At 45.0% G+C, this 12,889-nt stretch overlaps 1 protein-coding gene across 23 annotated transcripts in view; it reads left to right on the top strand.

The window, feature by feature from the left end:
* Positions 1–12,889, top strand: part of mapta (microtubule-associated protein tau a) — a 48,221-nt gene that overhangs the window by 18,027 nt on the left and 17,305 nt on the right. For 10 of the 23 annotated variants that reach the window (XM_035747208.2, XM_035747271.2, XM_035747260.2 and 7 more), the window contains exons 3-7: positions 1,454–1,582; positions 1,989–2,084; positions 3,102–3,125; positions 5,261–5,298; positions 5,506–5,634. In XM_035747208.2, the coding sequence (XP_035603101.1) occupies positions 1,454–1,582; positions 1,989–2,084; positions 3,102–3,125; positions 5,261–5,298; positions 5,506–5,634 (416 nt within the window). The remainder of the gene's footprint in view (positions 1–1,453; positions 1,583–1,988; positions 2,085–3,101; positions 3,126–5,260; positions 5,299–5,505; positions 5,635–12,889) is intronic. The other 13 variants (XM_035747340.2, XM_035747359.2, XM_052487290.1 and 10 more) reach the window with 12 other exon arrangements.

The following is a 12,889-nucleotide window of genomic DNA, read 5'->3' as shown; positions in this document are numbered from 1 at the left end:
GAATCTGTTTGAAATTCACTGCTCGACTGAGGGACCTTCCAGATAATTGTATGTGTGGGGTACAGAGAGTCCATCAAAAACCATGTTAAACACTATTATCGCACAGAGTGAGTCCATGCAATTTATTATGTGACTTGTTAAGCTCATTTTGACTCCTAAATTTATTTAGGCAGGCCATAACAAAGGGGTTGAATACTTATTGACTCAAAACAATTCAGCTTTTCATTTTTATTTAATTTATAATTCTACTTTGACATCATGGGGTAATTGTGTTTAGGCCAGTGACAAAAAATCTAACACAACAAAATGTGGAAAAGGTTCATTAGTGTGAATACTTTCTGAAGGCACTTTATCTAGAAAGGAGAGAAGAGCACAGTAGCTGTACTAGCAGACTACAGGCGGGGTCACCAACCTCTCACAATGGGGGTTGGCTGTTGTGTTGCAATGAGCGCAACAACAATGATGATAACCTTCTCTTTTTATTCCTGCTGTGCCCCCCAAAATGGCTGCTTTGCCCAAGTAGTACGTAGTCTAGCTTTCCCCAGTTTACAGCCCTCACTAGTGCACTCGTTCTCCCCCTTCGTCCTTCCCCTAGCCACTCGGACGAGCAGGAAGCTACACCGCTCTGAGTCAGGTTCCTACACAGTGCTTAACAGTACTTGCACCGACTGTACGGCACATAGTGAGTACACTCTACTAACTAGTAGTTACGGGAGACCACTGTGATTTGTTCATAGTCATCTAGCGTAGATACTAAATATTGACTTCCCAATGGAGTCAAGCGTGTTTTGTGTAGTTTAGTGGTAGATGAGACCATGTCATTGGCAATTAGTGATAATTCTTACTGGTTAAAGAGATGGTTTTCACACTTTCAGCAATTTCCATTTCATTGCCAGACTGACTACTGCTAACTTAAATAATTGTCACTTATTTTTTATGCTGAAATATGTTGGCAATTGATTGTTTGATGATGTAACAAGCTAAAGGAACAGGCGCCATTCTCTGAAAGGGGAATTAAAGAGCTGGTCAACGGGTGCAACATTAAGCCTGGATTTAGGGACTAAACATTACAATAATACCCAATGGCTGGGTTTAAATGTTGAAATAAAGGTATTTTGGATTTAATTTCACAGCGTTTGTTGACATTCACTACTTCCATAACCAGTGTTTGATGTGCGGAAAATGTGGATGAGGTTTTTCAGTACTACACACCATATGCTCTTGGGGCCAGGGCCATAGATAGATGACTGCTTGGCTTGGGGCCCATCTACTAATGACGTGTCTATGCGGTTGTGTTCATTAGGCACCAAACAGACTGAAACAGCACAGGCTACATGCACATGTCAAATATGAAACAGTAATTTAACATTTTCCCTTTCATAACCTTTTCCTACGGTGTGTCCTTCTGAACACGGCCCAGGTTTCTAACCTAAAGCTTGCCTTTCTCTCCCAGTGGAGCCCGAGGAAGCCACACTAGAGGACAGAGCGGCTGAACCACAGTCTGAGCTCTCTGAACTGGAGAGCAACACCTGTGATGAGGAGGTGCAACTTAGCGCCTCTGGTGAGGAGGAGGTGCAACCTGGTATGCACCCGCCACCACCACTGCACCTTGCATTCAGCTTTAATACCAATGTTCCTTCTATCCGTTTCAAAAAGAAATAATCCTTCACTATGTGCAGTACGTGTTTCTATGCAGGAAACCATTTTAATATTGCTAAACTATTCATTTGTTTCAGAGCCATAACCCCCCCAAAAAAAAAAAAAAAAGCTTTTTCTTGTTTTGCAGACTTTATTTTCCTTTACAAATGTCGGACAAACTATATGACTAACCTTTGCTTTCTTCTCAGTTTGATTGATTGTGTCTGGCTCTTGTGTTTTAGATTTTCGCTTCTGATCAAATGTCATAATAAAGCAGAATGTTATTTATTAATAATCCATGACATGACCAACCAGGTCTTCTGACCTAAAAGTGTGCATTTCTCTCCCAGTGGAGCCTGAGGAAGCCAGACCAAAGCACAGGTTGACTGAACCACAGTCTGAGATTTCTGAACTGGAGAGCATCTGTGACGAGGAGGTGCACCTTGGTATGCACCCACCACCAGAACCACCACGCTCTTTTGCATTCAACTTTTCTAACGTTGTTATTTTATATTAATCGCTGGTTTTGTACGTAACATGATTATGTTATGTACTGTATCAGCTTAATATTGTTTGAACTATTTGTTGGTTTCAGAGCCACAACCTGAAGAGAGTTAGTGTTTTGGTCGGCTTTTGTTAATGCTTACTCTAATGTCATTTCTGGGTTAACCTTTTTTTTCCCTTTCATGAATCACTCTTAATTATCTTAATACTTACTTCTCTCGTTAATTTCCCCCAGTGCATTTGGTTTTGTGTGTGTGGTCAAGTTTGCAGCAGACAAATCACAAAGCATAACTTTTTCCCTGGTCCATTTACAATACCATAGCAACAGTATCTCAACTAGAATTACTGTCAGCAATGGGATCAAAAGACACGCCTCCATTCTGAAACCAGATAGAAACCGGATATGTTACACATAGCATTATGGGTATTGTAGTACACTGCACACCATGTTACATTGTTACATAGCCCAAGAGAAAAGGGAAACAGCTGGTTGAAAGGACCCTGTGATATGTTAGAACCGATCAGGAGCCTTCAGATATGGAGGATGCCACACTAATGGAGAACACAGTTGCTGTGCTGCCAGAAGGAAAACCAGGCTAGGTGTCATGTTGGACCATGATTTTACAATGAAAACAGTGTGCCAGGCTCAGCATCTCCCAACGTCTAACAATACCTATAACCACCCACACACACAGCTGGATTTAGATATGGATTGCTTAATCAAATTACTTTGTTTTGATGTATGTGAAAAAGGCAGAGGGAAAGATGAGTTGCTGTGGCTTTTGTGCATTAACCAAAAAACGGTATGCATGGTTTCAAGTATTCTAGGCTGCTCTGCTTTCTTTGCAGTTGCGTGGTTCTTTTGGAAGTTATGCACTGTGGCATGTAATGTGTTTGACAAAACCTAATAGTTGGATCCTCTTTTTGTTTCTCTGCACTGCCTCACCGTGTTTGAACAGCAACTGGAGGAACAGCCTCAACAGGTATTTTAGTCGATCACACTGTGGACAATGTTTGCTAACACTTTGGGTATATCTTAGATAAAGTCCAGATCACTATTTTATGATATTAGCCATAGCTACTACAATACTATTGGTGCCATACTACTAAATATAATACGGTAATATAAACTGCTGTGATGATACATGTTTAAAAGAATATGATGGTTGTTTAAAAGTTCTCAGCATAATTAGACGTATTTTTTTTAAAGGCATATTTTGGAATGAAATATGCACCATTCAGTGTGTATCACAGCATATCATCCCAGCACATCTCACAGTTATGTTTACATTGGTCTCATAGTCATCTGTTGTCAATCTTTTCCATTGATCCAGTTGTCAAGCATTTTGTCCATCTTTACGTCATGAATGTTAATGTAAGCTGTTATGTGCATTCTATAAAGCCATTCTATCCATTCCGCACTTTTCATAGCCGCTGGACAGACGCAGAGAGTGTCCTGTGACTTCTTTCACGACACCATTATAAACACAAAAACATTTATTTTTTGGGGTACTTTTCTGTGGTGTTCTCCAAATCATGACTATGTAGTTCACTGTCAAATTAATTTCTCTTTTCTTCTCAAATAAAATGTTAAACGGGGAGACGGAAACGAGTGGAGTAAATTCACAATTAAATCTGCCTTTCAAAAAAACTAGAGGAACCTGGTGTGGGAATCCTCAGTGGATTTGTGTTGGCGCCGCCTAATGGATCGGAAGCTGCTGAAGACACAGAGATTGGGGCAGGATTTGGCTTCAAGACCTTGGGAGCTTTCTGTTCTCTGGACTCTGAAGCTGCAGACTCAGAGGGGGCACAGGGGGGAGGGGACTTTGGGAAGAAGTTGAGTAACTCTTTATGGACCTCTGGAGACCATACCCAGGGGTCAGAGGGGAGAGGGGACCTCCCGTCCGCAAGGGGGGTCAGTCCAGATTCTCAGAGAGCGGTCAGTCTTGATGCACCTGAGTGCTCCTCTGGGCAGAGCGATCCGCTGGGCACCTCTTTAGTCCGCAGCACGGCCTTTGAGGACCTCACCTCTGTTGAAGAGAATAGATTGTGGGTAGATGAAGACCAGGGTCTAAGGATTTCAAAAGAAGCCAAAAAACAAGGACTGGCTTTCGATTATGCAGAGTCTCTCCAACAGGCTGCTGCTGCTTCTAATACTGGATCTAAGGAGTTTGTTCCAGGAAGCCCTGATTCCTTTCCGGTTCACAGTCTATCCTCTTCCCACTTTTTTCTGGAAAACTCTGTACCAGTGGACAGAAGCCCCAGACATTATTCAGAACATCTCCAGGAGGTACATGACGCTGTCTCATCAGCTTTAAAGGACACTGCCCAGTTTGATGTGGACAACCGGCTGGAGCGACAAATAGAGCCACAGGTCAATGGAAACACCGTGTCTTCTGACAGTGACAAACATTTGACAACAGTACTATTTGACATAGGTGTAATTAACCCTGTTTTAGAATTAGAAGGAGCAAGTTATATGTCCATACCTGATTTCGTCGAGGATCCCAAGACGCGAGATGTTGTACAGTCCACCAAGACCACAAGCGAACTCCAGAAAACTCCCCAAAGTTCTCCCGCAAGAAAGTCATTGGTCCCGGTTGCTATATACAAAGGTCTGTTTGCCGTTCTATTCACCAAATCCCAAACTAAATCTTCTTCAGTTAATTTCATCCTCTTTATTTTACCAAACAGCTACCGTATGCTATGCGGCATTCGCTCCCCTGAAAATGCGCTATGGAACTTCACGTTTGGCTGAGGATAAGCTTGTCGTCCTCCCTTCCCTTTGTTTTTGTTTCCTCCTGTCTGTCTTGTTCTTTCTGCTGGCCTTGCAGACCCCAAAAATCCACTACGGTTTACAGATCTCACAAATGCTTTGAGTGTTTCCAGTCAACAAGTCCTGTGTGTTACAGTCACTATGCATGTTTTTGAGAGTTCCACATCTTTGTGATTGTCTTTCATTTGGTCTCCACTTCCCTATGCACACATACATACAAAGAAACATGTCAATGGCCTCTCGAAGTTTGTTCACTCGGTGAGCCAAAAAAAAAGGGCAATGGATATTTTTGTCTGAAGGGTCCAATATGCTAAATGTCCGTTTCCCCTTTTTCTTCCACAGCTCAAGCAAAGATTGAAAACGACAATGCTGATAAGAAGGTAGGCAACGTATCCCATAGCAGTACACGTGGACAATGCTACAAATTTCTTCTTAATTTGTCATTGAAAACTTATTTGAAATCATATTTCCTTATCAGTATGAACCTTTAACTCATGTGAATCCATGCCTGTTTCATGACATTTCTTCATTTACTTTCAAGGTATTCAAACATTTTTTTTACACTCATTGCTTCCAATCATACAAAGACAACCAAAACTGCCACCAAAGCTAGACCCACATCTGGCCTTAAAAGACCCTCCCCAGTCAACAGAACCAGAAATGGGCCCACCTCATTACCCACTAGAGCCAGCAGTGTAGGGGCCAGGCAGTCCCGTGTAAGTATGGCACAAGCCTGCACACGGCTGAGAGTGGTACAACCCATGCACCCCTGCATACGGCTGATAGTGGTGCAGGCCAGACCTTACCGCCGCCTAACAAACAGCATTTTTTCCCTGTTCATTAACTGATGCCAACACTCACTAACTCTCAGTCTTGCCTTTTTTCGATTGTAACCCCTTATGATTGTACGGGTGTGTTTGAAGGTTTTCAAAATATACATTAGATTAAATGGGGCCCACACTCTGGATTGCTCAATTCTTAATAGGTGCAATTGTATTGGTATTTGCTAAACATAAATACATCATTCATAGTTAAAGGTCGAAGAAAAAACGTGTTTTTCCATGATATCATTGATAGTGTAGTTGAAGTCGGATGTTTACATACACCTTAGCCAAATACATTTAAACTCAGTTTTTCACAATTCCTGACATTTAATCCAAGTAAAAATTCCTTGTCTTAGGTCAGTTAGGATCACCACTTTATTTTAGAATGTGAATTGTCAGAATAATAGTACAGGTAATGATTTATTTCAGCTTTTAATTATTTCATCACATTCCCAGTGGGAAAGCATCGCCTTTAAATTGTTTAACTTGGGTCAAACGTTTCGGATAGCCTTCCACAAGTTTACCACAACAAGTTGGGTGAATTTTGGCCCATTCCTCCTTACAGAGCTGATGAAACTGAGTCAGGTTTTTAGGCCTCCTTGCTTGTACACGCTTTCTCTGTTCTGTCCACAAATGTTTTATTGGATTGAGGTCAGGGCTTTGTGATGACCACTCCAATACCTTGACTCTGTTGTCCTTAAGCCATTTTACCACAACTTTGGAAGTATGCTTGGAGTCATTGTCCATTTGGAAGACCCATTTGCGACGAAGCTTTAACTTCCTGACTGATGTCTTGAGATGCAGCTTCCATATATCCACATAATTTTCCTTTCCTCATGATGCCATCTATTTTGTGAATTGCACCAGTCCCTCCTGCAGCAACCCCCGGGATTCACGGTTGGGATGGTGTTCTTCGGCTTGCAAGTCTTCCCCTTTTTCCACCAAACATAACAATGGTCATTATGGACAAACAAGTTCTATTTTTTTTTCTTCAAAAAGTACGATCTTTGTCCCCATTTGCAGTTGCAAACTGTAGTCTGGCTTTTTTATGGCAGTTTGGGAGCAGTGGCTTCTTCCTTGCTGAGCGGCCTTTCAGGTTATGTCGATATAAGACTTGTTTTACTATGGATATTGATACTTTTGTACCTGTTTCCTCCAGCATCTTCCCAAGGTCCCTTGATGTTGTTCTGGGATTGATTTGCACTTTTTGCACCAAAGTGCGTTCATCTCTAGGAGACAGAATGTGTCTCCTTCCTGAGCGGTATGACGGCTGAGTGGTCCCATGGTGTATATACTTGCGTACTATTGTTTGTACAGATGAACGTGCTACCTTCAGGCATTTGGAAATTGCTCCCAAGGATGAACCAGACTTGTGAAGGTCTACAATTATTTTTCTGAGGTGTTGGCTGATTGTCAAGCAAAGAGGCACTGAGCATTAAGAGTATTAAGGTAGGCCTTGAAATACATCCTCCAATTGACTCAAATTATGTCAATTAGCCTATCAGAGGCTTCTAAAGCCATTACATAATTTTCTGGAATTTTCCAAGCTGTTTAAATGCACAGTTAACCTAGTGTATGTAAACTTCCTACTTCAACTGTACGTGTGTGTGTGTGTGTGTGTGTGTGGTGCATATGTGTTTGTCCATGTGTGTGCGTGCCTGTGTCAATGTGTCCACTTCCTGTCCTTGGTCTCAACCTGTCTCTCAGGGACCTGCAGCTCTCACTGTAGAGTAGATTGGAGAGGGAGGTTACTCCTTTTTTTTTTTTTTTTACAATAGTTCAATCTGATGTATAGACAGGGGTGAAAGTAGATTAGTATTTTACATTTCTTTCATGTAATTTCTTACCGGTACAGGACACCCAAGTGCGCTCATGCCTTTTTTTTTTTCAATACTACAAAAATGACAGGGGAGCTGACTCTGCTGACACTGTCACGGATTCCCCCAGTACTGTTGCCCATTCCGTGCACCAGTTCCAGTGCACCAGTTCCAGAGGTCTACTTTGCCGGCTGAACTGTCTCATTACGCACACCTGATTCCTATCCCCCTGAGTAGTAATTGTATATATGTGCCCTCTGTTCACCGTTGTCTTGTTGGTTATTGTTCCCATGTCCGTCGGTCTGTGAGTACCTGTGCTTTGTTATTTTGGTTTTCGTGCTGCGTGTATTGTGCACTTGTTATCACGGCTCTCACCCCATGTATTGTTGTGCATTTGTTATTACTGGTCTTGCCCCGTGTAGTGGATTGCGTGTCTCGTTCCGTGTAGTGGATTGCGTGTCTCGTTCCGTGTAGTGGATTGCGGGTCTCGTTCCGTGTATTTATTCAAGGATTTACTTCGCTCTTTTGTTTGGGTTACATCCCTGTGTTTTTGTATACGTGTTTGTTTTGGGCTTCGTACCCGTGCCTTTTCATGGCATGTTGTATATTTTGGGTGGAGTATTAATTAAACCCCCTATTACAAATTCCTGCGCCTGTCTCCAATCATTTATACAACATGACAGAATAAACAACCCTAAATGGAGCCTGTGGGAATGGCCCGTCTGACCACGCTGCAACTAGCCCGTCCCATGCGCCTGTCTCCAATCATTTATACAACATGACAGAATAACCAACCCTAAATGGAGACTGTGGGAATGGCCCGTCTGACCACGCTGCAACTAGCCCGTCCCATGCGCCTGTCTCCAATCATTTATACAACATGACAGAATAACCAACCCTAAATGGAGACTGTGGGAATGGCCCGTCTGACCACGCTGCAACTAGCCCGTCCCATGCGCCTGTCTCCAATCATTTATACAACATGACAGAATAACCAACCCTAAATGGAGACTGTGGGAATGGCCCGTCTGACCACGCTGCAACTAGCCCGTCCCATGCGCCTGTCTCCAATCATTTATACAATGTGACAGACTGACAAACAGATCAATAAAAATGATGTCTGATCCTTATAATCGGCCTACGAGAAGGGGGAGACATAAATACAATATGAAGTCCATCTAACCTGGAGGAGGAAATTATTGTTCAAAAACAAACAAGTGGCACTGACCTAATGATAAACAGTGAATATGCACACTCACTGCTGTTCTCCTCTGGTGCAAATAGGCTACTGTTCGCTCAATTAAGTAAAGAATTTGAATTTTGAACTAAAAAACAGATTGAGTCATTTTCATTGTCATCCCTCTACAGCAACAGACTTTTTACAGCAATGGACATCTGTTACAGAACACCTACGTGTAATGAAATTCTGGCATTGTCATTAGGCCTACACTTGTAGCCTGAATTGATGCATCCACAGTTGTCCACGTGCGCCTCGATCTCTGCCATTCATCTCCGCCTTGTCTGCATGCTAGTCTCGGCCACTCATCTCTGCCTTGACAAAATGTAAGTGTTCTCAAAACACAATGCAATTTGGAGAGTATACCACCCGGTTTCCAGTCAATTGGCTAATTTGTCATGTGGCTGACCTGCTGTAATGGTGTAATAGCCATGAGTTGTTTTTGGCCACGTTGTATTAATTGTGGTAGGCTCACGTTTTACCGCCGTATCCCCCGCTATTTATTTTACCGGGTCTCTGTACCAGACCCTGCTGCCTTACTTCCATGTTCAATCTCAATGTCCATCACGTTATTGGAGCTACTAGCCACAGCATTGTCAGACTGCATCGGGATGGGTGTATATGAAGGATCAGAACCTTGAATGGACCTTTGGTCCTGGTTAAAGTAGCTTCTGGTCAGCGTGGTGGTGGCACCGGGATCCTCATCTCTCCCAAGTGGTCATTCTCTCTTTCTCCCCTTACCCATCTGTCTATCGCCTCCTTTGAATTCCATGCTGTCACAGTTACCAGCCCTTTCAAGCTTAACATCCTTATCATTTATCGCCCTCCAGGTTCCCTCAGAGAGTTCATCAATGAGCTTGATACCTTGATAAGGCTCACCTCTCACAGTGCTGGGCGACTTTAACCTCCCCACGTCTACCTTTGACTCATTCCTCTCTGCCTCCTTCTTTCCACTCCTCTCCTCTTTTGACCTCACCCTCTCACCTTCCCCCTACTCACAAGGCAGGCAATACGCTCGACCTCATCTTTACTAGATGCTGTTCTTCCACTAACCTCATTGCAACTCCCTCCAAGTCTCCGACCACTACCTTGTATCCTTTTCCCTCTCGCTCTCATCTAACACCTCCCACACTGCCCCTACTCGGATGGTATCGCGCCGTCCCAACCTTCGCTCTCTCTCCCCCCGCTACTCTCTCCTCTTCCATCCTATCATCTCTTCCCTCTGCTCAAACCTTCTCCAACCTATCTCCTGATTCTGCCTCCTCAACCCTCCTCTCCTCCCTTTCTGCATCCTTTGACTCTCTATGTCCCCTATCCTCCAGGCCGGCTCGGTCCTCCCCTCCCACCCCGTGGCTCGATGACTCATTGCGAGCTCACAGAACAGGGCTCCGGGCAGCCGAGCGGAAATGGAGGAAAACTCGCCTCCCTGCGGACCTGGCATCCTTTCACTCCCTCCTCTCTACATTTTCCTCCTCTGTCTCTGCTGCTAAAGCCATTTTCTACCACTCTAAATTCCAAGCATCTGCCTCTAACCCTAGGAAGCTCTTTGCCACCTTCTCCTCCCTCCTGAATCCTCCTCCCCCTCCCCCTCCTCCCTCTCTGCAGATGACTTCGTCAACCACTTTGAAAAGAAGGTCGACGACATCCGATCCTCGTTTGCTAAGTCAAACGGCACCGCTGGTTCTGCTCACACTGCCCTACCCTGTGCTCTGACCTCTTTCTCCCCTCTCTCTCCAGATGAAATCTCGCGTCTTGTGACGGCCGGCCGCCCAACAACCTGCCCGCTTGACCCTATCCCCTCCTCTCTTCTCCAGACCATTTCCGGAGACCTTCTCCCTTACCTCACCTCGCTCATCAACTCATCCCTGACCGCTGGCTACGTCCCTTCCGTCTTCAAGAGAGCGAGAGTTGCACCCCTTCTGAAAAAACCTACACTCGATCCCTCCGATGTCAACAACTACAGACCAGTATCCCTTCTTTCTTTTCTCTCCAAAACTCTTGAACGTGCCGTCCTTGGCCAGCTCTCCCGCTATCTCTCTCTGAATGACCTTCTCGATCCAAATCAGTCAGGTTTCAGGACTAGTCATTCAACTGAGACTGCTCTTCTCTGTATCACGGAGGCGCTCCGCACCGCTAAAGCTAACTCTCTCTCCTCTGCTCTCATCCTTCTAGACCTATCGGCTGCCTTCGATACTGTGAACCATCAGATCCTCCTCTCCACCCTCTCCGAGTTGGGCATCTCCGGCGCGGCCCACGCTTGGATTGCGTCCTACCTGACAGGTCGCTCCTACCAGGTGGCGTGGCGAGAATCTGTCTCCTCACCACGCGCTCTCACCACTGGTGTCCCCCAGGGCTCTGTTCTAGGCCCTCTCCTATTCTCGCTATACACCAAGTCACTTGGCTCTGTCATAACCTCACATGGTCTCTCCTATCATTGCTATGCAGACGACACACAATTAATATTCTCCTTCCCCCTTCTGATGACCAGGTGGCGAATCGCATCTCTGCATGTCTGGCAGACATATCAGTGTGGATGACGGATCACCACCTCAAGCTGAACCTCGGCAAGACGGAGCTGCTCTTCCTCCCGGGAAGGACTGCCCGTTCCATGATCTCGCCATCACGGTTGACAACTCCATTGTGTCCTCCTCCCAGAGCGCTAAGAACCTTGGCGTGATCCTGGACAACACCCTGTCGTTCTCAACTAACATCAAGGCGGTGGCCCGTTCCTGTAGGTTCATGCTCTACAACATCCGCAGAGTTCGACCCTGCCTCACACAGGAAGCGGCGCAGGTCCTAATCCAGGCACTTGTCATCTCCCGTCTTGATTACTGCAACTCGCTGTTGGCTGGGCTCCCTGCCTGTGCCATTAAACCCCTACAACTCATCCAGAACGCCGCAGCCCGTCTGGTGTTCAACCTTCCCAAGTTCTCTCACGTCACCCCGCTCCTCCGCTCTCTCCACTGGCTTCCAGTTGAAGCTCGCATCCGCTACAAGACCATGGTGCTTGCCTACGGAGCTGTGAGGGGAACGGCACCTCAGTACCTCCAGGCTCTGATCAGGCCCTACACCCAAACAAGGGCACTGCGTTCATCCACCTCTGGCCTGCTCGCCTCCCTACCACTGAGGAAGTACAGTTCCCGCTCAGCCCAGTCAAAACTGTTCGCTGCTCTGGCCCCCAATGGTGGAACAAACTCCCTCACGACGCCAGGACAGCGGAGTCAATCACCACCTTCCGGAGACACCTGAAACCCCACCTCTTTAAGGAATACCTAGGATAGGATAAGTAATCCTTCTCACCCCCCTTTAAGATTTAGATGCACTATTGTAAAGTGACTGTTCTACTGGATGTCATAAGGTGAATGCACCAATTTGTAAGTCGCTCTGGATAAGAGCGTCTGCTAAATGACTTAAATGTAATGTAATGTAATGTTAAAGTTCTGACTAGTGATCCGGTCCTGGTTGGATCCACGGACAGACATCATTCAGTTTGAAGCCGTACAGAAGGACCAGTAGAATGAGGAGAATGATGATGACAACTCAGTCCGAACATCTCTTATGCACTCTGGACATACTTTAGTAGTACCAACTTGCTCACGGCCATCAGGTCCTAATGGCCTGGTACTCAGGGCTCTATTGTCCCTCTAACCATTTTGACATCAATGGAAAAGCTATCGAAAATAACATCAAACACATCATCAAAACATCATGCATTTAAAACTCACCTCAATGTGATAATCATTTTGAAGAAATAAGTTCAACAGCAGGTTGATGCTGAGTAAAACGTGGTCGTTCTGGATGTTGTTTCAAGGCCTAATACCCTGACTACACCGCTCGCGTCACGTGCGTGAACGTTGCAAAATACATTTAGGAATCTGTTATTCAATTATTGTACCCAAACTGCTCGTGTCAACGAGTGTCTGCGTTGCCAAGGGCTAAAATAGAAGTCATTCCTATTTCTGACGCAGATCGCGCTGCAAGTCCTGCCTCTCCCATCTCCTCATTGGTTTATAGAAGCAGGTACCCACGTGCCATCTCCTCATTGGTTATACCCACATCGGTGATTGAAAGATGAACTGTTGTGGTAATATTA

This window comes from Oncorhynchus keta, chromosome 3 (assembly GCF_023373465.1).
Source record: "Oncorhynchus keta strain PuntledgeMale-10-30-2019 chromosome 3, Oket_V2, whole genome shotgun sequence".
NCBI classification, from domain to species: Eukaryota; Metazoa; Chordata; class Actinopteri; order Salmoniformes; family Salmonidae; genus Oncorhynchus; species Oncorhynchus keta.
This window is presented reverse-complemented; position numbering and strand designations above follow the sequence as displayed.